At 40.8% G+C, this 26654-nt stretch overlaps 1 protein-coding gene across 5 annotated transcripts; it reads left to right on the forward strand.

Moving 5' to 3' along the window:
- Nucleotides 1-26566, forward strand: LOC135643542 (uncharacterized). Of its 5 annotated transcripts, none has more exons than XM_065160615.1 (12): nt 4-1089; nt 2862-3138; nt 3327-3512; nt 4766-4918; nt 5686-6195; nt 7575-9758; nt 11307-11518; nt 11607-11762; nt 22827-23058; nt 23433-23728; nt 24365-25762; nt 25881-26566. In XM_065160615.1, the coding sequence occupies exons 1-11, from the start codon at nt 323-325 to the stop codon at nt 24675-24677; spliced, it is 5286 nt and encodes a 1761-aa protein (XP_065016687.1). In that variant the 5' UTR covers nt 4-322; the 3' UTR covers nt 24678-25762; nt 25881-26566. The 5 variants fall into 5 exon arrangements, with proteins under 5 accessions (XP_065016690.1, XP_065016688.1, XP_065016687.1 ...); XM_065160617.1 differs by having other exon boundaries at nt 967-1089; nt 2900-3138; XM_065160619.1 differs by lacking the exon at nt 4-1089 and having other exon boundaries at nt 2904-2919; nt 3035-3138.
- The last annotated feature ends 88 nt before the right edge of the window (nt 26567-26654 follow it).

The raw sequence follows: 26654 nt of genomic DNA on the forward strand, positions 1-26654 counted from the left end.
CTTCTCCTCCCTGCGGTATATGCCAAAGGAAACACAGCCGCAAGAATCGCAGTGGAGGGAGGAGCTCCGTCGATTCAATTGACCGTTAAAAAAGGAGCCGTTACGGATAGGGAAGCCATAGCGCAGAAAGAAAAGGGCAGTACTGTCATTTTATGCTGCCCTTCTCCTCCTCATCTCCTCCACGTGCCGCCATCTCCTACTCCCTTCCACTTCCCGCCCCTTTCCAGCCTCTTCTCGGCCGTCCTCGACCACCGTCCCTATCTCGACTCCTACGGTTTTCTTGGAGCTCGCAAGAAACCCTAGCTGGGAATTACGCATCCGAATGATCCTCCGATCGGTGCCCTCCCAATTCGATCTCCAAGCCGCGTTGCTCCGTCCCGAGAATCCTCACCGGTCTCGCCGGAGCCCTCGGATCCGGGAGGCGGTCCTCCCCCATAACAAGCCGCGGGGGAGGCGGCGGCGGGTGGAGGTCCGCGTCCGGTCCTCGCTCGATGGCTTCTTACAGGACCTCGTCGTTGCCTTCCCCTCCCTGACCTCCCTCGACCTCCTCTTCGCCCCTGCGATCGGATTTGCCGCTGGTGCCGCTTTTTATTTCTCTTCTTTAAGGAGGGGAAAGCCGTCTGATGTGGATGCCGTGGTTGGAGATTGGGTTCTGTTCACGAGCCCGACGCCGTTCAACCGGAGCGTCCTCCTCCGGTGCCCTTCGGTGTCATTTGAGGATGGTGGCGAGCTTTTAGAGGGAGTGAACGAGAGTCTTCTCAGGGACGAGCGGCACTACGTGAATCTCAGCAGCGGAAAGATCCCCTTTGCAAGGGACGAGGGAGAAGAGGGGCCTGAGGAGGAGATATCCTACCAGAGGGCCTGCGTGGGGACGGATGATGGAGGGGTTATCTCATTGGATTGGCCCGAAAATTTGGACTTGGGGAAGGAGCATGGGTTGGACACGACAGTGCTCATCGTGCCAGGGACTACTGAAGGGAGCATGGATAGATACGTGAGATATTTCGTATCTGATGCCCTCCAGCATGGTTATTTCCCCATTGTCATGAATCCAAGAGGTTGTGCTGGTTCCCCATTGACTACACCAAGGTAAAAAGAAATCAACTTCATTCCTTTTTCTCAGAATTCGTAGACTAGGTTTAGCTTTTTGATGCCAGAGAATGAGGCACTGAGCTCGTTGCAAGGAAATTTAGTTTTATGTATCTGATCCAAGTGTCAAAGGCACTGAGCATGGATAGATACCTGGTTGCTCCTTTGTGAATTGGGAGAGGAGTTCGAGTTGCAGAAACCATCTCTTTAAATATTTAATGGTAGGACTACATATATTGACCCTCCCTAGAACCCGCATTGACGAGGGCTGGTACACCTTTTTTTTTTAACTAATTGTTAAATTTAAGCTAAAGTCATTGCTACTGTGGTTCATAGCAAACTCAGCACCAAGTACTAATGCAACGTAAACTAATAGAATTGTGGAGAGTAGAGATAACTAAATAGCACCCTGCTCTTTTAATTAGACATTTGTAGCTTGATCTTGACAAACCTTAGTTTTCAGACTCCAGTATTAGAATGTATATTCAACAATACTAAGTGACTAAAAGCAACAAAAGGAAGGATGATGGCTGGTATGGGTGTATTCATTGTTGAGAAATCAGTTCAAAGGACAACAAAGCTGCTGCAAGTAAAAAAAAAAATCAATACAATAATTATAAAAGGTGAATCTGTATGTTTTTTTTCTTCCCAGACTGTTGCCACTGCAGTTCAGTGACCAAAAGCCCCCCCTTTTTTTTTTCTTTTAGCACAAAAGCTGGAACTTCAAATTGTTACCTCTAGATGTCTATTGCTTACTGGAAATCAACTTGCCTGTTTTGACTGGAAAACAAAGAATGCTTTAGTATATCAAAACATATGCTCAATTGTTCCAAAAGATGCTCAAGAAAATAGCAGCTTTTTAAACAGCATATGTCTAAGAATGTGTAACATGTTTCAATAGCTAGTAAGTCCTGGTGTCAAGAAAATCAGTTGCAAACTTGTCCTGTGAACAAAATTTTGATTGAGGAACTTGCATTGATCTGGAAAGTTGTGTGAGGCATAACATTTAATTTAGAAGGTTTCACTTCGGCTATCTCTTATGTTTAACCCTAGCTGCTTGAAGAAAAAACGTGACCAACTCTCTTCTCTAGATTTGCAGGATTGGGATTCTATCAGTGTTTTTATTTGCTTTAGACAGGTTCTCTATTGGTAGATTGTGCAGTTCAGAAAAAATAGTGTAAGATACAGTTTACCAAGTTTGGTTTCACCCAATTTGACATTGCTTAATTGTAGTTTAAAATTTGGGGTTAGGTTTGTCACATGCTAGTTTTTCTGTGAACCACCCAGTCATAGATCCATCATGTGAATAACACGGGTCCGGGTTTAATCCTTAAGAGAGCAGCAAGAACCTAGTAAGCTCTGAACAGCCATCTTTGTCGATTCAGAGCCTAGTTTGTTCAATTTAAGGGTTGTTGACTGTTTTAGGGCTAAAACTGGATGTGTACTACCCTTTTAGGTCTAACATGTGCCATTCTCATGCTAGGCCTAGCAGCAGGTGGGAAATAGAACAACCATAGACCAATGGACTTACCTCTGGTGGGTTCTCACTTTTTGAATCACAGATAGGCAATGCGAAACCAGGCCAAACCAAATGTGGTAAATGTATTTTCTCATAATCAAAACAATATCATCTTTCTTGGCTGATTATAAAACAATATCATCTTTCTTGGCTGACTGTGTCCCACTAAATGTTGGTGAAAGGGAATTTGTTTGGTAATTGATTGTTATATGAAATGTACATTCTTCATGAAGGAGTTCTGAAACAACTGCAGGTTATTCACAGCTGCTGACAGTGATGATGTCTTCACAGCTCTCCAATTCATCAGCACAGTAAGACCCTGGACAACTGTGATGGGTGTTGGCTGGGGTTATGGTGCAAATATGCTGACGAAGTATCTTGCTGAAGTAGGAGAGTCAACTGTCCTAACTGCTGCTGTTTGTGTAGATAATCCATTTGACTTGGCTGAAGCCACAAGGTCATTCCCTCATCATATTGCTTTGGACCAAAAGCTCATGAGTGGGTTGATAGATATTCTGCAAGATAACAAGGTTACTGATTGTTCCAAACTATAATGTTCCTGGATGCATTTATTTTATTACATACCATAGTTAATGTTTGGAAACTTCTGAACATTGAGCAGAATAGCAAAAGAAACGAAACCAGTATTTAAAATTTCTGTTTTCACTAGTCCAATGTGATTACTTAGCAACGATAATCAGTACCTCCAATTTTTCAGGAACTCTTTCAAGGTAAAGCTAAAAATTTTGATGTTGGAAAAGCTTTGTCAACAAAATCTGTTCGTGATTTTGATGGAGCTATATCAATTATTTCTCATGGGCATGATACAATTGAGGACTTCTATTCAAAGACCAGTACAAGACAGTCAATACAGAGTCTTAAGATTCCTGTCCTTTTTATACAGGCATGTGGAATACTCATGTTTAATAGCAAAGTCTAGCACTTTTGTGAAGACAATCTTTGCAACATTTAAATTGAATATTTTTCATCATGGTGAATTTAACAATAACTGAACTACATGAACTTTTATTATATTTCTGTCATTGTTAATCTTGCATGAAGAAGAACAAGTAGTGAACAATGAGTTCTGTGTTCAAAATACTGATGGATCTGTCAGCATAATTTTCTTGTAAGCTTCTTTTTTTAGTGCGGTTGATTTTGATTTCTTACAAACTGTTGGATATTTATACATGCCAGCTTGTTGCAATAAGAAAGAATCATTATGTGACATTATGAACATTACCCAACCCTTGACCACAATGGTAATCTCCATGAAATACTTTTGCCTGTTATTCTTTCCAACAAGCAGAAGTTTCTCTTTGCTGAGGGCAAACTAATGATTACACTCTGTGGTTGGTATTCCAGTCTGCAGTTGCATTATTTACAGCATAAACATGCCTAGTGACCTGAGATGGAAAAGTCAGGATTTCACAACACATAGGAAACATAACAGCCTCACTATTTATGAATTCAGATCAGATTCAGTCAGAATATATTGGTGGGTTCTGTAAATTTCGTACTTCCATAAACTAATGATAAAGATGAACCTATTGGGTTCAACTTAGCAATCTAATTCTGTAAACCTCATATATATGAATTCAGATCAATTTATCAGTCAGAATATATTGGTGTGCTCTGAAAATTGCATACTTCCACAAACTAACTATAGAGATGAACTTTGCTGGGTTCAACTTACTACTGCTCCAATACCATCCTACAATCTACTAAGTAATACTATGTACTAACTACTTAATGAGTCTGGTTCTTTACTCACCACATTATAACTGTTGCTTTGAACTTCAGTTCTGTAAGGAATTCTTTTGTGTGGGAATTGACTCTGCTTAAGGAACTTTACACCTGATGAGAGGGCCAATAGCTTTTTTGAGCTAAAAAGATCAATAGTAGGTTTGAAGCACATTTTTCTATTATTTTTGTGTTTTTATGAATATATTTAATAGAATAATCAGGTCCTTATCATATGGTTTATAGAGTCTTGTTTACTTCTTCTGGTACTCACATGTCTTCACTTTAGAATTGGTGCCTCTTTCTGATACTTTTTCATTTTGTTACATGCCAATATGTGATGTAAATTATTATTTCCTTGATTCAGAACATTATTGAGACTTTTTTTTTGTCATATTTATTGCTACTTTACAGAGTGATGATGGGACTGTGCCAACTTACTCTATTCCACGCAGTTCAATAGCAGAAAATCCATTTACAAGCCTGCTTCTTTGTTCTTACTTGCCTTCATCTTTTATGGCAACAAGGCATTCTGCCATTTTTTGGTGCCAACATCTTGCTATTGAGGTAATTTTTGGCTGTAAATTTTTTTATTTCTGAATCTAAGCTCATGCTTGTTGCGAAAGGCATGCCCACAGAATGATACTTGACATAATCTGCACATTGACATTTTGGCTTCTATTAACCTACCTTTTTCTGGCTTCTATTAAACCTACTGCTAGTAAGTTGCATTTGAGCAATTTTTGCCATCATATTATTATGAGCAATTGGGCTTGTAGGTTACTCGGATCATGAAAAATATGATTTTAGATAACTAATATGCTTGTGGTGTGTGGGCCATGTTCAGACCTACAGGGGATTCTAGCAAACCTTCAGTTCGGCAAAGTGACAACGATGGACAATAGCATTTAGCATAGCAACTTTGACTTGAAATCCCATGCTGTCTTTGGGGTTTTGATGATTCGATGAGCTTGATGAATATGCCAAGAAATGAAGAATTGGGAAGATTATGATTTCCCAAATATCCCTCGAAGGATATTGATTAGAATTTGGACAATATTGTCATGCTCAACCCGAGACTTCTTCAGTACTCCTTTCTGGGAGCAGATCCCATGAAATCTGCGCCTTGGGTTATTAATTATTCTTAGTATGGAGAAAAACTGCCAATATATTAAAGAATATAGTTTCATAAAGCAAAAAATTTGATGGATCAATTGTTGCTTAGCATAATCTGTCTGGCTTAGTAGTTGGTAGTGGCTCTCTTGATTATGCAATATGTGCTTTAGCAACTAAAATAGTATCTTTTGACATGATTTTTCAATTATCCTGTGCAGTGGATATCAGCAGTGGAGTTTACACTTCTGAAGGGTCGTCATCCTCTTTTAAAAGATGCTGATGTCACCATCAATCCTTCAAAAGGTTTGGCATTTATTGATGAGAGAGCACCAGAGCAGAATATTTCCAATGGTGTTGAAGGGAGATACAATTCTTCCCCTTTGCATTTAAGCCATAAGATTGTAGATGGGTATATAAATAGGAAGCTTACCCAGCCAAACTCTGTAAATGGATTGCTTGATGATCCAGCTAATAGTGTGCTTAAGCAAACTGATGCTGCAGCTCAAGGTAAAGTTAATGGTAATGTGGATTCAAGAAGTGAGGTACAGCAGATAGAGAGTGAAGATGATGATGGAACAAAGCATATCAATGCCATTGATTTCCAGAATAGTAGTGCAGATACTGAGATGGATGAAGAAGAAAACAAAGTTTTACAAACTGCAGCTGTTGTCATGAATATGCTTGATGTTACAATGCCTGGCGCTCTTGATGATGAACAGAAGGAAAAGGTACATTTTTGAAGAAAAAAATCTTATTCTGATTTCATCTCCTAACTATTCAAAATATTGTCGTGTCCTCTTAATAAACCATTAGCTTGTGCCCTTATTCCAGCCTTAAGATTACCAGATGTAGAATGAATTTGTTATTTGTGTGTGTATCTGTTTGCACTGTAAAGAGGGATATGCTTGAATTGACTAAGTTGTTTGCAGTAAATTTTTTTGTTGCATTATCTTGTTAAGGGTTGAACTGATTTGAAGGTTTTGCATTCATGTATTATACGTTTGAATAGGAATAATGTTGTTCTGTCATGCAGTAGTTGTAGTTCCATTTTGCGTAGATATCATATAGTTGAAGTTCATTTATATATACTTTATTACAATGAACATTGCTAATATGAGGCAAATTTATTTTACACTAAGATATTAAACCATTAGATCTTTACTTTTCACTTAGCATTCCTATAATAATATATGAAGTTATCAGCTTGGTGACCCTTCTGACATACAAACATAGATTGCTTAATTTTCTATGACACATCAGATTGGTGATGCATGGATGTAGCACCACATAGAACGTGGCTTGTTTACATAAGAGTACTGTTTACTGAAGTTCTCTTTTACCTTGGGCAAACTGCAAATCAACAAGACTGTCTTTACTGTCACAAAGTACATTGAATTTAGCATCACACACTGAGAGCCAATATTGTAAGAGTTTCAACACTCAGTCTCAATGCTTGGCTTCTTTTCATTATTTGTATTTTCTGACCTCAGTGCGTTATTCTTTTTCATCATTCAAACTTGATGATTATTAGGTATTTGACAAATGACATTACTTAAAAAGGTTTATACATTATAGTGTGGTGCATTTCTTGGCTTCTTTTCATTGTGGGGTTCAACTCTAAATCTCAATGCTTCACTTCTTTTCATTATTTGAATTCTCTGACCTCAATGCTTAATTATTTTTCATCATTCGAACTTAATGATTATGAGGTATTTGACAAATTACATTACTTAAAAATGGTTTATACATAATAGTATGATGCATTTCTTGTCCTGTTACATTCTCTATCATGCAAGAAATTTCAATATATGAGCATGACGATTTTTTGACAGATGTAGCAAGGATATATTATGTTTACAAAGCAATGTATTATATCTATTTCATTCTCTCATTTAACCAGGATCTACATGTTCTTGCTACTTGTTCCCATTATTTCTGGTGGCTAACTACACATGAAAAATGATTGTCTAGAAGCTTTTGCAGTTACTAATATGGAAATATTTTCCAGTCATCTAAGTCTTTGTTCAAGTTCTGATTATACGAGACAGTTCTATCTTTGTTGTGTGTAATGTTACTAATGTGAAAACATTTTTCTCTATTGCTTTAGGTTCTTTCCGCTGTTGGGCAAGGAGAAAACCTGGTGAGAGCTCTTCAAGGAGCTGTGCCAGAAGATGTACGTGGAAAGCTCACAACTGCTGTTACTGAAATTATGCAAACTCAAGGGAAAAACTTGAATCTTGAAGGACTCAATAGGATTGGTTGGATTCCTAATGTTACGTCAAAGGTAAATTCAAGGATCCAAGATACAGTGAAGATCTCAGTGAATGAGAATGGCAATGATGAGAACAATTCAGGTGTGGGTCATGAGGGGAGGGTGCAAGGTGATCTAGAACAGTTAAATTCGGTCAATATCAGCATTTCAGAAAATGTTGAACCCTCTGAACAGAGAACTTCTCAGTCTCCTGGACTTACTGATGATGGATGTGAACCAAGCCAGGGTAATAGTACGGAGAGGGTTGATCATGTGATAGATGAAACTGGTGGTGAGAAGCACAAGTTCAGTCAAAGACTTGGAATTGCTGATAAGCACACTGAAGATGATAATTTTCTTAATGATGCAAGTTATATCCATTACAGTGAAGAAAAGAGTACAGACCATAACAAAGAACAAAATATGCCAATTTCTATATCTAATTCTGAGGAGTCACTTTCATCAAGTGTGTCAGTATCAGATCACCAGGTTGTGCAGAAAGAATGCTATGAATTTCAGAAGAACGAAGACAAAGTTAATCAGGAATTGCATCAAAATTCACATAGTTCCACAACATCAAATGAAGCTTTACAATGCTCTTCTAAGCCCCCTTCACTCAGTGTCACTCAAGCATTAGATGCCTTGACCGGATTTGATGATTCTACACAGATGGCAGTTAACAGTGTGTTTGGGGTTTTAGAAAACATGATTGACCAGTTAGAGAAAAGTAACAATGAAGGGGATGATGATGAAGTGAAGAAAAGTAAGGATGAGATATCTCAAATTCTATCGCCTGACCTTCCCACCGTCAATGGAGACGATTATAAAAGGACAGAGCAGAGAAGCAATCGATCAAGTAAAATATCAAATATAAATCTGTCACCTAGGCATCCTGATAATTATGTAAATAAGGAAGACATTCAACCTGATAACACTGTGGAAGATAAATTGGGTTCGAATTGTATTGCTAATAGCCTTGAATCATCCACAGAAACTAGGACTGGAGGGTCCGAATTAAATACTTTAGGACTTAATCCCTCAAACAATATTGGTAAAGTTGGCCCTTTACAAAATTATTCTCTAGACAAAGCTATTGACCCTTATTATTGGGGCTCACCATATGAAGCATATCTCCAGAGGTATATTTCTTCTTGGTTCCCAAGATCAAAATCATCTGATTTGGATTCAACTACTGATTTATTCCTTGACCCAGAAAAGGGTCAGTGGAAAATGCTAGATCAAGCAGGAAGTTTCAGTGGTAACATAGAAGAAGGCTGGCAAAATCAGATTATCAATGGAGACACCGAAAATCAGCATCAGTCATCAACGCAAAGTGACGCAGATAGTATTATCGAGACATCATATGCGATTTTAGATTCAGAACTTCCAGAAATTGAACAACAATTAACTGAAACTTTTGATACTAAGGGTGGTTGGGATACAAAAGAAGAGGAAATGCTGTGCTTAATTAGGAACAATTTACTTGATTCTCTGAAGGTTGAAGTTGATCGTAGATTGAGCACTTCCAATTTGAAGGAATTGGAAGGGGATCTTGTAGATGATATGAAACAAGTTGCTGATGCAGTAACTAAAGCAATCGTTCTAGACAATCATTTAGACTTGAAGTCGCTTTCAGAGGATAGCGACCTAGAAATGGTAAATGGTACACTAGATGGAGAACACACTGTCAAAATAATATCTTCTGCAATTGAGGAAACCAGATATTTGAAGAAGGTCCTTCCACTTGGTTTAATTGTTGGTTCACTCTTGGCATCTTTGAGAAAGTACTTCAAGATTGCTGCTTTACATTATGTAGACCAAAACAAAGATATTGAGAAATCTGGAAATATTCAGGAGAAACATTCTGAGGAGGAGGTTTACACCAGGAATGAACATCTTGATGATGAGAAAATTCAAGTTTACAATGATTTAACTGGTGTGGATAAAAACTCTGCCACTACTAATTACAGTAAAGATGTAGTCATGGTTAGAGCAGTTACCGCCGCCTTAGGTGCAACTGCATTATTAGCACACCATCAGGTAATGTGAAAAATGAACTTGGGACCTTAGTACTCCATTGTTGCATTCTGTGAAAAATCTTTCTTTATCACCTGTTTCTGTATGAGATTGACAGCTTGTGTCGAAGAAATTTATGTAGTTATGATACTTTTGACAGAATTAAATAAATTGATCGTTGAACATAATATTTACCATCATCTGATCTCTAAGTAGGAACTGGAGAATCAAACTGGACCATACTTGCTATTTTTCATTGCCATGTCCTTTCTTTGGCCCATCTCAGGTAATCCATCTTAGCTAGGATGTTTGATCATTACAGTAGTCATTGATTTTTTTACAAAAATTTAGCAGAATTTTACAAGTGAAATATTGGCTTTGAATTACTTCTTAATAGTTGACATCATATTCTGTTCAGTTCTTTCTGGCACATAGTTTCCCATCAGTCAGTTAACAAAATATAGTTTGCATCTTTTCTCTAACTAGATTGTTACTCAGATATTTCAACATGCAGTTCATGTATAAGAATTGCTTGTTGATTATTGTTTTTACATAGTTTGTCATCATCATGATTTCAATTCTTTTTTCATTAGAATTTATTTCAATTCTTACTACATAAATGACAATTTTGCCAAACCATTTGTTGGCTGCTTTCTTGTTTTCTTGGTTAGTTGGCTTATGCAAAGAATTAGAGGTGTTAAGGTAAAAGGTGCAAACAATAACCCATGAACACAGAATTTATATGTTTCCCTTTCCAGCCAATTTATGGAAACTGTAACTCTCCTTTTTCTTCCATTGTTATCTTTTATTTCTTATACGTGTGTTACAAAACATTCAGTGGCCAAGAATTTGGACTCTTATGAGCATAAGAGCATTATAAAGAGGTTCATGTTCATTCACCACGGTTATCTTGACTAAAAACATGTGACTCTCTAGCTTGCTTCTCCACCAAACTCTTTCATATAGGCAAGGTTTTAAATATCGGTCAGATTGTAATGTACCAGTTGGTATTCGCCCATCTGACTAAGTTTTTTCTTCAATTTATACAACGATGTCATGCATTACAAGATGATATGCTGCCTGGTGTACCGGTAACCATGTCAGTCCAATTATTCTCGAAACCCATGTCAAACCTGTATCTAAAACCTCTTCTTTCCTACTCAACTCCTCAATAATCATTAATTTAGTATGGAAGTGTGGAGGGCCTCTAAGTACTCTATCTATACAGTTTTTAGGGTACTTGGCACTTTGCAACATAACCACATTTTATGAGGCACATATTTTTGACCCGTACCCACGTTTGTGGTTTGGCATTTTGAGCTACTTTATCTATGCTTTTTAAGATAGGCACGTACCCACATTTGTGGTTTGACATTTTGACCCATACCCGTACCCACGTTTGTAGTTTGGCATTTAAGATAGGCACATAACCACATTTGTTAGATTCATATGAGTATATTCTTTTTTATCTATGCTTTATTGTTGAAGATTCTTTAGAAAATGTTCTTAGATTCATGAGAATACTTAATACTTAACTACTCATCATCAACTGGCTCTATCTTAAATCTTCAGCAAAAGGACACTTACAAAAGCAGTCAAGTAATGGAAGTTCCTTCAAGTGTAACTAACATAGAAGGGTCTCAAAATGAGGAGCAGACTAAGTCTGAGGAGGCAACCCAAGAGAAGAATCCAATTACTATTGTGAGCAGTCTAGCTGAGAAAGCAATGTCTGTTGCTGGACCTGTAGTACCGACCAAGGATGATGGGGAAGTGGATCAGGAGAGGTGGAAATCATTTAAATTCTTCTCCAGTTTTTTAATTCGTTTTTTCATGAATCCTTCACTTATGCTTGTCTTTATAAAACATGTAAAGACTGGTCGCTGTTCTAGCAGAATTAGGACAGAAGGGTGGATTGTTGAGATTAGTTGGTAAAGTTGCTTTGCTCTGGGGTGGTTTACGTGGTGCTATGAGCTTGACTGACAGGCTCATCTCATTTTTGCATATTGCTGAGCGTCCACTGTTTCAGAGGTTAGTTTTGTTATTTTTCCTAACCAGTTTTGTCAGTTCTCAAGGGATATTCAACGTGAAAGACTAGTTTTTTTTTCTGTTATTAAATTCAACATGCAATGCATCTCAGTGGAAAATGTAATTCGCTTGTTCGCTTCAGTTGTCCTGGAACAGAATACAAGCAAGCTTGTGGTTGTTGTACGTTGTAATGTTAACACACTAAGCAAGTTATCAGTTGTCTTTTGTCATTTGTAGTATTTCATATGGACTTAATGTATGATGAGTGATGGGGATATAAAGAGGAATAACTTTTGTATATGAACAAATACTAGAAGACCATAATACGCAGCAGAATTAAATAGAAACACAATCAAACAGAACACCAAGATATACGTGGAAAACTCCTTCAATGTGAAGGGTAAAAACCACGGGACAAACTAGAGATAATCCACTATGAGAATAATGAATATACAAATCTCAATCTCTTGCCCAAAACCCTAGCAACAACCACAAGAAAATAACTGGGATACAAGGATCACGTCACTGCCCACAATATCTAAAACCTCCCCAAGTAATCACAGCAAGAGTCTACTGTAGATTTGATCTAACCTGAGATGAGAACACTACTAGATGATTGAGAACAGTCTCTCTGCGTTGTCCTTGTCTTCTTCCCTTTCTTTCTCTTGTTTTTCTGCCTTGTTCTTCTCTCTTTGTTGCTACGAGGATGTCAACATTGCTGCCCACGTTGCTGCCTTTTTCTGCCTCTTTTCTGCATCTAAAACGCAGCCCCCACACCCCCCTTATATTGATCTAGGGTTAGGTCAAAGGGGTGTGGGTTGTGGGCTGATAAAGCCCACCATGGTGTCACAAACGGTCGTCGCGCACCCGCAACAACTCCGTTCAACGAACCGTTCGTCGCTCACACCCGCATGTACAGCTGCTTGACAGCATGTTTTCTCATGGTTTTGGGTCATTTTGCTTGTAAATATGTAAGTTCGAACAAGCTGCAGCGTTGCAAAGCGATCGCTCACCGAACCGAGCAAAACAACCCCAAAACGGCTTCGTTTTCGCGTGCCGCGGGAGGTGAGCGGAGTGCTGCCTCCGCTCACCAAAATGTCAGCCATCTTAGCACCCAGGAACCCCCCGGGTGGCACATGGCTGGATGGGGCTTCGGTTATATACCGGGCATTGAACACTCTTTCGCAAGTTCGCACGTGACCTTTACGGGAACTTGGTTTTGCGCCTGGGACCAGGTGAGCGGCTGTTTGTGGGCTTGCAGCTGTTCGTTCATCCTTGAAAGCCTTGTTTTTCTCCCTCTCCCTCTTTTCTCTTGTGCACACAAGGTGTTCGACGATTTGCTTGTAAAGCTTCCCCTTTTCGTGAGACTTCGGGACTTGTCCGTTGCTCGTTCTTTCGATCTAACTTTCTTTCTCTTTTACAGGTCCTTCGGGACCTGCGAGAGGTTACAAAGTGGTTGATCCTTGCGGAGCAAGATCGCAAGGGCGAAGCGCGACTTAGGCAACGCAAGCTAAGTTCGTGTCTTTGCCACACGGGCGACTCACGACTTAGGCAACGCAAGCTAAGTTCGAGTCTTTGGCCGCAAGGGTGTCTCACGCCTTAGGCAATTCCAGCTAAGGTCGTGACATTGTGGTATCAGAGCGGGCAAGCTCTTCGATCGAACAGCGAACGAACTTCGCAACTTCGCTATGGCAAAGCATCGTGGCAAATCAAGCAAGACGAGGCAAGCCGGACCCTTGCCCCAAGCAGCCGCAGGTGGGCTGCATGTGCACACTCGCTCTCATGCTGTTGGAGCCGCTCACGAGGATCGCGGCAGCGAACAGGATGAGCGAGAAGTTGGCAACTCTCCGCGAGCGGAGGAAGCGCAATCTGGTGCGCTAACTGGGAAAAAGAGTCATAAGGAGAGACTCACGACTGCGGAAACCTGCCTGGATGTTCTGGAAGCGAGCATGGAGGAACTCTACCATGGCCAACAAAGACTTATTGGGGTAGAGAGCTCGCAAGAGGAAGCGGAGTCCAGGATCGACAAGGTCGAGGCCCTAGTCGACCGACTGTCTGATGACACCAAGGACTCCGTGCAGCACTTACAAGATGTTGTGGCGGAACTCACCGCAAAGGTGGCCATGCTTACAAGAACACTAAATGCGGGAGGAGGCAACACCCGCGCTGCACCGCCACAAAATTTGAGGGCACCTGAGCCTCATGGATATGGACGGGCCAGAGATGCCAAGGAGCTCGAGAACTTTCTGTTCGACATGGAGCAATACTTCTGAGCTACGAGGCCCGATTGATACCAAAGTTTCTATAGCGACAATGTATATGAATAGAGATGCGAAACTTTGGTGGCGAACTCGTTGGGAGGAAATCCAACAAGGTCGGTGTCGAGTCGACACATTGTCACGACCTTAGCTGGAATTGCCTAAGGCGTGAGGCACCCTTGCGGCCAAAGACTCGAACTTAGCTTGCGTTGCCTAAGTCGCGAGTCACCCGTGTGGCAAAGACGCGAACTTAGCTTGCATTGCCTAAGTCGCGCTTCGCCCTTGCGATCTTGCTCTGCAAGGATCAGCCACTTTGTAACCTCTCGCAGGTCCCGAAGGACCTGTAAAAGAGAAAGAAAGTTAGATCGAAAGAACGAGCAACGGACAAGTCCCGAAGTCTCGCGAAAAGGGAAGCTTTACAAGCAAATCGTCGAACACCTTGTGTGCACAAGAGAAAAGAGGGAGAGGGAGAAAAACAAGGCTTTCAAGGATGAACGAACAGCTGCAAGCCCACAAACAGCCGCTCACCTGGTCCCAAGCGCAAAACCAAGTTCCCGTAAAGGTCACGTGCGAACTTGCGAAAGAGTGTTCAACGCCCGGTATATAACTGAAGCCCCATCCAGCCATGTGCCACCCGGGGGGTTCCTGGGTGCTGAGATGGCTGACATTTTGGTGAGCGGAGGCAGCACTCCGCTCACCTCCCGCGGCACGCGAAAACGGAGCCGTTTTGGGGTGTTTTGGGGCTGTTTTGCTCGGTTCAGTGAGCGATCGCTTTGCAACGCTGCAGCTTGTTCGAACTTACATATTTTCAAGCAAAATGACCTAAAACCATGAGAAAACATGCTGTCAAGCAGCTGTACATGCGGGTGTGAGCGACGAACGGTTCGTTGAACGGAGTTGTTGCGGGTGCGCGACAACCGTTCGTGACATTCTCCCCCACTTAAACTGTCGACGCCCTCGTCGACGCTTGTTTGTAGTTGTTGATGACTTCTTCTTCATGTCGCAGGGCGTCTTCAGGCTCCCAACTGGCTTCAGTTCGGGGAAGCTTTCGCCACTTCACCTTCGACTTGTCCATCCGAATGGAGCCATCACCGATTCGATGCCCCAAGAATAGGATCTCAGTTTGAGCAAAGTAGCATTTCTCCCTTTTTACGAACAACGTGTTCTCCCTGAGAACCTTGAAAATCATCTGAAGGTGCTTGACGTGCTCCTCGTAACCACACAACTCCAAAGAACTTATCCAAATACTCCTTGAATAGCTGGTTCATGAGAGTACAGAATGTGGACGGAGCGTTGGTTAAGCCGAAAGGCATCACCAAGAACTCAAACGCTCTTGAATGAGTTCATGAGAGTACAGAATTTGGATACTGCGGATGATTTTCAAGGTTCTCAGGGAGAACACGTTGTTCGTAAAAAGGGAGAAATGCTACTTTGCTCAAACTGAGATCCTATTCTTGGGGCATCGAATCGGTGATGGCTCCATTCGGATGGACAAGTCGAAGGTGCAAGCAGTTGCGGAATGGCGAACTCCAAAGAAGGTGCCAGAGTTGAGATCCTTCCTTGGTTTCGTCAACTACTATCGACGCTTCATTGCCGGGTATTCGAAGCGGGCAACCCCACTGACGGAGTTGCTGAAGAAGGAGCAGCCTTGGAAGTGGTCGGACAAATGTGAGATAGCATTCCAAGACTTGAAAGCTGCTGTCCTAGAAGAACCAGTGCTCAAATTGCCAAACTATGGAGAGCCCTTTGAAGTCCACACAGATGCTTCGGACTTCGCTATTGGAGGAGTACTCATGCAGGAAGGTCATCCGGTGGCCTACGAGAGCCGCAAACTCAACGAGACCGAGAGGCGGTATCCAGTGTATGAGAAGGAGATGACAGCAGTGATCCACTGTCTACGAGTTTGGCGACACTACCTTCTCGGGTCGCGATTTGTGCTGAGGACAGACAACATCGCCCTGAGTTATTTCCAAACTCAGAAGAAGCTCTCCCCAAAGCAAGCACGGTGGCAGGACTTCCTGGCTGAATTTGATATGGCAATGGAATACAAGCCCGGGAAGGCGAATGTTGTGGCCGATGCGCTGAGTCGGAAAGTGGAATGCGTGAATGCTGTACAACTGGAGGGCAGAGGCCAAGCAAGTCAGTTACACTCCAACTTCCTTTCCCGAATCAGAGATGGGCTGTATAGTGATCCCCAGGCAGTTATCCTGATGCAGCTCATCAAAGAAGGTAAGGCACGACGATTTTGGGTCCAGGAGGGACTTGTTTACACAAGAGGGAATAGGGTTTATGTTCCCCGAGTGGACAATTTAAGGCGTGAACTCTTAAAAGAGTGTCACGATTCCCTTTGGGCTGGACACCCCGGCATTCACAGAACGTTGGCTCTCGTGGAGAGGGCCTTCTACTAGCCAAAGATGGGGATTGATGTGGAGGAGTATGTTCGAACATGCCTTACTTGCCAACAAGACAAGGCGGAGCAGCGGAAGCCGGTGGGACTTTTGGAGCCGTTGCCCGTACTAGAGAGGCCATGGGAGAGCATTTCCTTAGACTTCATATCAAGCTTGCCACCTGTAGGGGGACTTGGATCGATACTCGTGGTGGTCGATCGGTTTTCAAAGTATGCAACTTTCATTGCTGCTCCCCTACACTGTTCAGCTGAAGAGGCGGCCAGACTGATGATGAAGGGTGTAGTGAAGTATTGGGGAGTCCCACACAATATCATTAGTGATCGTGACGCTCGGTTCCTGGGACGATTCTGGACCGAGCTATTCAAATTGTTGGGGTTAAAGTTATACTTCTCTACAAGCCTCCACCCCCAGACGGATGGCCAGACTGAAAGAATAAATTCGCTCTTGGAGCAGTATCTCCGGCACTACGTGAGTGCTAATCAACGAGATTGGGTGAAGCTGTTGGACATTGCCCAATTCTCCTACAACCTGCAGCGGAGCTCTGCGTCCAACAAGAGCCCCTTCGAAATTATCACAGGACAACAACCGTCGACTCCGCACACGATGGCAGTTGGGTATACTGGAAGTAGTCCTTCAGCCTATCATTTCGCCAAGGAGTGGCATCGAAATGCAGATATTGCGCGGGCGTACTTGGAGAAGGCGGCAAAGAGGATGAAGAAGTGGGTTGACTTGGGAAGGCGACCGCAAGAGTTCAAAGTTGGCGATTTGGTGTTGGTAAAGCTCCAACCGGCATCACTCCAATTCTTCAGGAACAGAGTTCACAAAGGATTGGTGCGTAAGTATGAAGGGCCCTTCCCAATTATCAGCAGGGTAGGCAATGTTTCTTACAAGTTGCAGCTGCCGGCGTGGTTCAAAATTCACAACGTTCTTCACGCCAGCAACCTAAAGGCCTACCATCCGGATCCGCAAGATGCTTCTCGAAGTGTTCCAACTCGGCTACCTCCCATCACAGCCTCCTACGAGAAGCGAGTGGAAACCATTCTGGCGGATCGCAAGATAAAGCTACCCAACGGAGCGGAGCAGACAGAGTACTTGGTGAAGTGGCGAAAGCTTCCCCGAACTGAAGCCAGTTGGGAGCCTGAAGACGCCCTGCGACATGAAGAAGAAGTCATCAACAACTACCAACAAGCGTCGACGAGGGCGTCGACAGTTTAAGTGGGGGAGAATGTCACAAACGGTCGTCGCGCACCCGCAACAACTCCGTTCAACGAACCGTTCGTCTCTCACACCCGCATGTACAGCTGCTTGACAGCATGTTTTCTCATGGTTTTGGGTCATTTTGCTTGTAAATATGTAAGTTTGAACAAGCTGCAGCGTTGCAAAGCGATCGCTCACCGAACCGAGCAAAACAGCCCCAAAACACCCCAAAACGGCTCCGTTTTCGCGTGCCGCGGGAGGTGAGCGGAGTGCTGCCTCCGCTCACCAAAATGTCAGCCATCTCAGCACCCAGGAACCCCCCGGGTGGCACATGGCTGGATGGGGCTTCGGTTATATACCGGGCGTTCTCTTTCGCAAGTTCGCACGTGACCTTTACGGGAACTTGGTTTTGCGCCCGGGACCAGGTGAGCGGCTGTTTGTGGGCTTGCAGCTGTTCGTTCATCCTTGAAAGCCTTGTTTTTCTCCCTCTCCCTCTTTTCTCTTGTGCACACAAGGTGTTCGACGATTTGCCCCTTTTCGCGAGACTTCGGGACTTGTCCGTTGCTCGTTCTTTCGATCTAACTTTCTTTCTCTTTTACAGGTCCTTCGGGACCTGCGAGAGGTTACAAAGTGGCTGATCCTTGCGGAGCAAGATCGCAAGGGCGAAGCGCGACTTAGGCAACGCAAGCTAAGTTCGCGTCTTTGCCACACGGGCGACTCATGACTTAGGCAACGCAAGCTAAGTTCGAGCCTGGCCGCAAGGGTGCCTCACGCCTTAGGCAATTCCAGCTAAGGTCGTGACAATGGGCTGAACCCACTTTGGGCTGCCAGCCCAACAACCTCTCCCTTCAGCCCATAAGGGAGGCTGTTCCATGACTCCTCAATGTGAAGCCATGCCGACCAACTGTCGGCATATCTCCTGTCTTTCTTCTTCCTCAACATGTCCTGCAGGTAGATCAACATCAGGCTCTACACTATCTTCCTGCACATCTCCCCCATCACCCTGATATACTGGAGGAATAACTGGGTCACAATCTGCTAATCCTTCTACAGAAGTCTTGGCTGGTGCCTTCTTCTTCAAATCCTCAAAGGTTTGATCCTCAAAGAAGACCACATCTCTACTCCTGAACACCTTCTGCTTTTCTGGATCCCAAAACCTGTAACCAAACTGATCATGTGAGTAACCAAGAAAAATACATTCTTTAGACTTACCATGCAGCTTGGACCTCTCATTATCTGGAACATGTGCAAATGCACGACAACCAAACACTCTCAAATGCCTGTAGGAAACATCTTTCCCTGACCATACATGCTCTGCAACATCACCATCTAGGGCTGTACATGGTGATAAGTTGATCACATCAACTGCAGTCCTCAAAGCCTCATCCCAAAACCTTTTGGGTAGCTTAGCTTGTGAAAGCATACATCTGATCTTTTCCATGATGGTGCGGTTCATCCTCTCTGCAATTGCATTATGCTGAGGTGTACCAGGAACTGTCATCTCATGTTGGATCCCATGTGACCTGCAATAGTCATTAAACAATCCCGTATACTCACCACCATTATCTGATCTTATGCATTTCAATTTCCTTTCTGTCTCCCTTTTAACCCTAGCATGAAACTCTTTGAAGACATTAATAACCTGATCTTTGGTCTTCAAAGCATAAGCCCAAACTTTCCTGGAAAAATCATCTATAAAAGTGACAAAATAAAGTGCACCACTTATACCAAGAACATCAACAGATCCACCAGGAGTTTTTGTCCTCAAAGGACCACATACATCTGTATAAACACAGTCTAAGGCATGCATTTTTCTAGACAAAGCAGCACTAGCAAATGAAACTCTATGTTGTTTACCAGCCAAACAATCAATACAAGGGTTCAGATGTATACCTCTGAGATCTGGCAATACCTCTCTCTTGGAAAGAGCTTGCAGCCCCTTCTCGCTCATGTGTCCCAATCGCCTATGCCACAACTCTATACTGAAGTCTTTCTTTGTAGCATTTAACTGCTCACCATAAGCTTTAGCCTGCAACCTGTACAAAGTATGACATTTCTTTCCACTAGCTATAACAAGAGAACCCTTACTGAGCTTCCATTGCCCTTTGTGAAATCTGCTTTCATACTCTTCATTATCTAGTCTTCCAACTGAAATTAAATTCAGCCTCAAGTCAACCACATGCCTCACATCTTTAAGTACCAACTTGCAGCCAAGGTTGGTCTTTAAATGGATATCACCCATGCCAATGATGTCTGCTGTGCCATAGTTGCCCATCTTGACAACACCAAAGTTTCCAGACCTGTATGTAGCAAAAAACTCCCTCCGTGGTGTAGCATGATAAGAAGCACCTGTGTCAATCACCCACTCAAGATCCTGACACACACAAGAAAAAATATCATCAGAAGGAGACAAAATCAAATAATCACCACCCTGCACTGTAGCTATAGTATTATCCTTTGACTCTGTAGACTCCACTTCTTTTCCCTTTTTCTTGTTCTTCTTAGGTTGCTTACATTGGTTCTTGTAATGTCCTTTCTCACCACAGTTATAGCAAACAATATCTTTTCTTGATCTTGACTTGCTCCTACCCATACGTGAACTGCTTCTAGACTTTGACCTTCCTCTGTTCTCTGAGATAAGTGCCTGTGAATCATTTTGAGATGTTGTCGAACTCTTTCTTCTCAACTCCTCATTCAACAAACTGCTTGTTACTTGACTCATAGTGACAATACCATCTAGCGCAGAATTACTAAGGGAAACCACCAGTGTCTCCCAACTTTCTGGTAATGAACTGAGAAATAACAATGCCTGCAACTCATCATCAAGAGACATTTTCATAGAGGATAACTGGTTAGTAATACTCTGCATTTCATTCAAATGCTCAGCAATAGAAGCACCCTCTCTATATTTTAGGTTCACAAGTTTTCTGATCAAAAAAGCTTTGTTGCCAACTATTTTTCTTTTATAGAGACTTTCCAATTTTTTCCAAAGAGAATATGCAGAAATTTCAGTAGAAACATGGTGAAAGACACTATCATCAAGCCACTGTCTAATAAACCCAATTGTTTTTCGATCTAACCTCTTCCACTCATCATCTGTCATAGTTGTAGGTTTTGCACTATCCCCCTGCAAAGGTCCATACAAATCTTTGCAATACAAGAGATCTTCCATTCTTGGTTTCCATATCATCCAATTGTTTCCATTCAAACTAATCATGCGAGAAATATTACTGGCCTCCATGTTCAAATACAAAAATTAAATCATCAAAACCCTGCTCTGATACCAGTTGATGGGGATATAAAGAGGAATAACCTTTGTATATGAACAAATACTAGAAGACCATAATACGCAGCAGAATTAAATAGAAACACAATCAAACAGAACACCAAGATATACGTGGAAAACTCCTTCAATGTGAAAGGTAAAAACCACGGGGCAAACTAGAGATAATCCACTATGAGAATAATGAATATACAAATCTCAATCTCTTGCCCAAAACCCTAGCAACAACCACAAGAGAATAACTGGGATATAAGGATCACGTCACTGCCCACAATATTTAAAACCTCCCCAAGTAATCACAGCAAAAGTCTACTGTAGATTTGATCTAACCTGAGATGAGAACACTACTAGATGATTGAGAACAGTCTCTCTGCGTTGTCCTTGTCTTCTTCCCTTTCTTTCTCTTGTTTTTCTGTCTTGTTCTTCTCTCTTTGTTGCTACGAGGATGTCAACATTGCTGCCCACGTTGCTGTCTTTTTCTGCCTCTTTTCTACATCGAAAACGCAGCCCCCACACCCCCCTTATATTGATCTAGGGTTAGGTCAAAGGGGTGTGGGTTGTGGGCTGAACCCACTTTGGGCTGCCAGCCCAACAATGAGGAGGTCCAATGTGGAATCAGATACAAAAGGAATAGGAATAAGTTTATCTACCAATTTTCTATATACTTCATAGTCACTAGTTAGATATTTTGGTTCAGAATATCTAGTGAGAGAAAACACATTTTAAACAGCTTAATTATTGTGGACACCTGTAATTTGCAAGGATGATAAGCAGAAGGAATCTGAGTAATCGAGTGTTATATATAAACAACTAATCAGAGACATTATGCAGTAGACAGATCCATAGAAAATTCTGTCACAAATAATTTTATTTTTTTCGTTTTCAATGTTCTACAGCTCAATTTGTCATGCAGAACTGCAACATCAGCAACTTAACAGATAACATATTCAGAACTAAAATGATTGTGAAGTATACTTTTGTCAGTTGGAGAGTTATTCACAACTAAATCAGATCTTCAAATTGAACCATTTTTGTACCTGTTTTGGAGAATGCTTACATAACTGACAAAAATATGGTGCTCTTATCATATATATCTCTTTCTAATATTATCACCATATTTAAGATATCTCATTACCATATTGCATTGAAGCAATTGCATATCTTTGATGGATGATCTTTAACCTTGCTGCAATAGAGGGATCTGAGTATCAATGTTATCAATGCTCTGTTATCTGCATCATTGGTGAAGACCTATATATTTTCATGATTCTCATAATTTTACTTTCAAATTCTGCAAAGAAAGATGCATTTGATGAGGGATATCAATGATAACCCTTCAACTATGTTTAGTTCATTTACATAAGGTCAGTAATCATGTTTGTTGATCACAAAGAATCCATCAACAAACTGGAAAGTGACAGAGGCATTTTCTTATAATGACCTAAACAGATAATCATATTCTTGTGATGGCAGTTGCTCAGTTTAATGCTAATGCAGGCTTGCTCATTTGTTTTTCTGGTAGCTGGATATATATATATATGTATATATGTATATACATATATATATATATGTATATACATATATATATATGTACATACATATATATATATATACATACATATATATATAACTTATGCTTCATTTTTAAGGAGCAACCTTTTGTTTGTTTGGTTTGTCGTTGATAACATTAATAAACAATTGTTTCACTGTGCCTTGTTGAGTTTTATCTCAGCAAATACTGCTTTTTCATTACAACGACTTGGTCAAAGATATATGCGGTCTAACTCCACATGTATCTTCTTTATGAAATTTGATGCTAAGATGAGCATATTTGTTATGTAGTTTTAGCTTGTTGCTCCAGTTCTGTTCTGATTATTAGCATATTTTCAGAGCATAATATTGGTGATATCTCTTCCTGTAGGGTTATTTGGTTCGGCTGCATGGTTCTTGTCTTATGGTCTCCAGTGGTGATTCCCCTACTCCCAACACTAGTACAAAGTTGGACAATGAGGACATCAAATAAAATTGCTGAATATGCATGTGTTTTGGGACTCCATGTTTCTAGTATGATCCTTGTTGTACTTTGGGGTAAAAGAATACGAGGCTATGACAATCCCCTTGAACAATATGGACTGGATCTCAGAGAACCCAGGGTATGAGCTCTTTAATCCATTCTGCAATACAGTTCAGAACAGCATCATGATTTTTTTTGACAGCAGGACAATTTGGCCTGATATCATCCTTCCCATTCCATTTTTTAGTCCCTGTATCTGCATAATAGCATATCTTAGCAAGTTTTGGCTTCATTTGGTAATGCAAATACAAATGGGATGGTAGGAAGTCTTTTCATACTTTTTTGGCTTTATATTAGTTCTATTGTGGTTTCTGATAGGCCTTAAGGGTGTTGTTATGTGGTCATGTATTAGTTAATCAGTGTCCATTTTCTTCTTTAATGACTTGAATAATTTTTTTTGAGAACACAATCACTGTGGCTACAGAAATCCCTACATCAGCTGCTTTTCTGCAGGTCCTTGGTTTTGTTAAAGGTTTGATTGGAGGAATGGCAATCGTCATGTTTGTACATTCTATCAATGGATTACTAGGATATGCAAGCCTCTCCTGGCCATCGGGTTCCACTTCGTTGTCTCTAAAATCATTCATCAACATGCTACTACTAGGTGTTCGAGGGATTATTACAGCAACAGGTGCTGCTCTAGCTGAGGAGTTGTTGTTTAGGTCATGGCTTCTTGAGGAAGTTGCAGTAGAACTCGGATACTACCGTGCCATTATGATATCTGGAGTTGCATTTTCTCTAATTCACAGGTATGTTTTGATTGTCTGCATTTTCTGTGCATATTAATTGGCTTTCTGTTTTCAGACACTTTGTGGAAGCTTAATGCCTTGCCATTCCTTGCAATTCGTTTTATGATCTGACTTAGTTCTTCCTATAGATTAATGTTTACCTCACAACAAATACTTGGTGTGTTCAATTTCATGTTTGATAGTAATGTATCATGCAAGAATGGAAAAGAACTATGTGAAATTTTTTGGTGAAAAATCCTGATGGGATGATATTATTTCTTAAAACTAATATTAAATGGGACAAAAAAGGTGTACTAATTGCATGTTTAGAAGTGGGAACATGTAGTTTTGTTGCCACCTATCTTATAACCAACTTATGATCAAGCAAAAGATGTATAAATCTTCATTACCATTTTCAGCTAATAAATATCTCATGCATTTTTTACTTGCTATAAAGTGTGGCTGAAATGTCATTGGAAAATGTAAATTTGTTTCATGTTTAAAACTTTAAAGAGTACTGCAGTCCTTATTAGACATGTTTTCTTAATTTATTTTTTGTAAGTATTTATATGTTGATTACTAACTGTTAGTATATTTTTTGTAAGTATTTATAATATGTAATTTGAAAAATAATTCTAGTATTTTTCCAAATTACAGGTCCCTACCTTCAATACCTGGATTTTTGCTATTATCTTTGGCACTTTTTGGAATTAAGCAGAGATCAAATGATAAAATCTATGTCCCAATTGGAGTACGTTCTGGGATAATGATCACCAATTTTACCTTGCAAACTGGTGGCTTCATCAGATATGAGTGTGGCACTCCTTCCTGGTTAATTAATACTCATCCTCTGCATCCATTTGACGGTGTTGTTGGACTAAGTGTATGTGTTCTGTTAGCCATTCTTTTCTTTCCAAGGCAACCTCAGCAAGCGAAATGTTCAAAGGATATTCAAGAACAGAATGGATGAACATGGTAGACATTTAGAGAGATTTGCTGTTGGTCACTAGTTGCATAAATGCACAAAGCATGGAAGAATACAGTAAGGGTGAAAATCTTGCTACTTTTATAGAAATGGAATATAAACAATTGTACAGCAACAGAAGGCTGTTGGTAATGCTGTAAAGATGTTAAAAATGTTGCAACCTCTTCAGAAATTATTAGGGCAACAGAAGAGGTTTGGTTATACCCTGCTTGGGCTGCTTGTGGAACAGGGGAATCAAAATGATAAATGTTTTTACCTCCATTACTAACAAATAAGGTCGTGATGCACCATATTTTTTTCAGCTTAACAGTACAGTTTTGTGGAAAGCAGTTCTGTAAGAGATTGATGTTAGATCATAGACATACACGATTGGGAAAGAATTGCGAAGGTGGTAAGCCTCAGTAAATCTTGTTCTGTTCTGCCTTCATCGTTACTTTTTACATACAATAACTGCACAAACGTGCTGTACTTTTTTGAATAGTGAGTCCCTTCACTCTAGAGAAAGATATGATTCATCAGATTTGGGAAGACAAAGATATATGAAAATGGTTTTCCTTTGTGTTTTAAGCTACTAATATAAAACAATTATTGTAAAGTTGTGAAGTATATGTACAGATTTGATTACTTGATATGTTACAATAAAAGGTGGCAGAAGTTTCTTTGTGAGCTACTACTATGGAAAAAAAAGAAAAAATGGAAGTAATAGCATCCAGAAAGTTTTGTTGGTTGATATGGTACAATGATTTTTGAATAATTGATTTGCCATGTTGAGATTGCTTGGAAACAGTAGTCTAATGAGCTTAGAGATGTTTACCAGTATCTCATCATTAATATGGCATTCATACGCACACCGCCATCAAGGGAGTTAGCTGAAGCTAGAAGAAGCAGCCAATAGAGAAAGTTCATTAAGGGTGAGAACTTGCAGTCACACTATATGACTTTGTAACTTTCTGCCTTGCCATCAGTGTAGCATGGGAGATTGATAAGATCTTTCCTTGAATCTGAGTTGGAACTTAGACTTGTTGATGCAGGACACAGGAGATAGGTCTGCAAAACCCTATATGGCAGAGGTAAGTTCTCAAAACAAGGGAATTTTCTTTTTGTTATATTTCTAATAAGAATAGAACATTGAATTATCATAACATGGTTTCATAAATAATCAATTTACTGTTTGTCTGGTAACAACAGGTGGAATTTCTTATTTAAACCGATGTACAGAAAGTGCATATGCCATGAAGCAGCAGCTATTACAGGCTGAAGGAGAATAATGCATCAATCAGTCAGTGAAGCAGAGACGATGCTCGCTTGTAGATGCACAAGTGGGATTTATTAGTGGAAGTCAGTATATCTTACTGAAGTTTCTTAAACACTACAAGGCCGCCATTGTTGCACAATCTTTTTGAAACTGTTAACTAAAAGCTTAGTTTTAGTTTGAGCTGGATTTAATGAATCAATGAGCTTTGATGATTACAAAGATCTTGTATGGGTGTGTCAATGTCTTTAGAGACTTGGGAGGTATTGCTGAAGTTGGACATGTCATCCTTTCCGGTGTCTCGGGGAGTAGAAGAGGTGGTGAAATGGTGCACCACCAATTTGGTCCAATGAACTGTCTTCACATGCTGGCCATTTGATCCAATCAGAAGCTGGATTAGAATTCTCCTTCCTTGGTCATTGAATATGAAAAATGTTACTCAGGTCGAAATGCATAAATGGCATCATTACTCTCACCTATCTAAATTCAGAAGTTGATAGATTGAGATCTCCATTTATTTTTTTTGTATGACTGATGATATTGATGTCTCCTCATGGAGTTATCATTCATGTGAACAATGTGATCTCTGCTAATTCATAGAAATAAAGCCTGTAGTTGACAAGGAAGTCTACAATGCAATGATCTCGAGGAAGCTTCTCATGCTGTAGAAGCAAAATCTTAGCAGCGGTACGGAATTCCTCGTTGCCTGT

This window comes from Musa acuminata, chromosome BXJ3-7 (assembly GCF_036884655.1).
Source record: "Musa acuminata AAA Group cultivar baxijiao chromosome BXJ3-7, Cavendish_Baxijiao_AAA, whole genome shotgun sequence".
NCBI lineage: Eukaryota > Viridiplantae > Streptophyta > Magnoliopsida > Zingiberales > Musaceae > Musa > Musa acuminata.

Bases quoted from the DNA above. Each gene is read 5' to 3' on its own strand.
- LOC135643542 (XM_065160615.1), top strand. From the start codon at position 323: ATGATCCTCCGATCGGTGCCCTCCCAATTCGATCTCCAAGCCGCGTTG. The intron at 3,513-4,765 runs GCATGTGGAATA...GCTACTTTACAG, and splicing joins TTCCTGTCCTTTTTATACAG to AGTGATGATGGGACTGTGCC. The intron at 11,519-11,606 runs GTGGAAATCATT...AAACATGTAAAG, and splicing joins GGGGAAGTGGATCAGGAGAG to ACTGGTCGCTGTTCTAGCAG.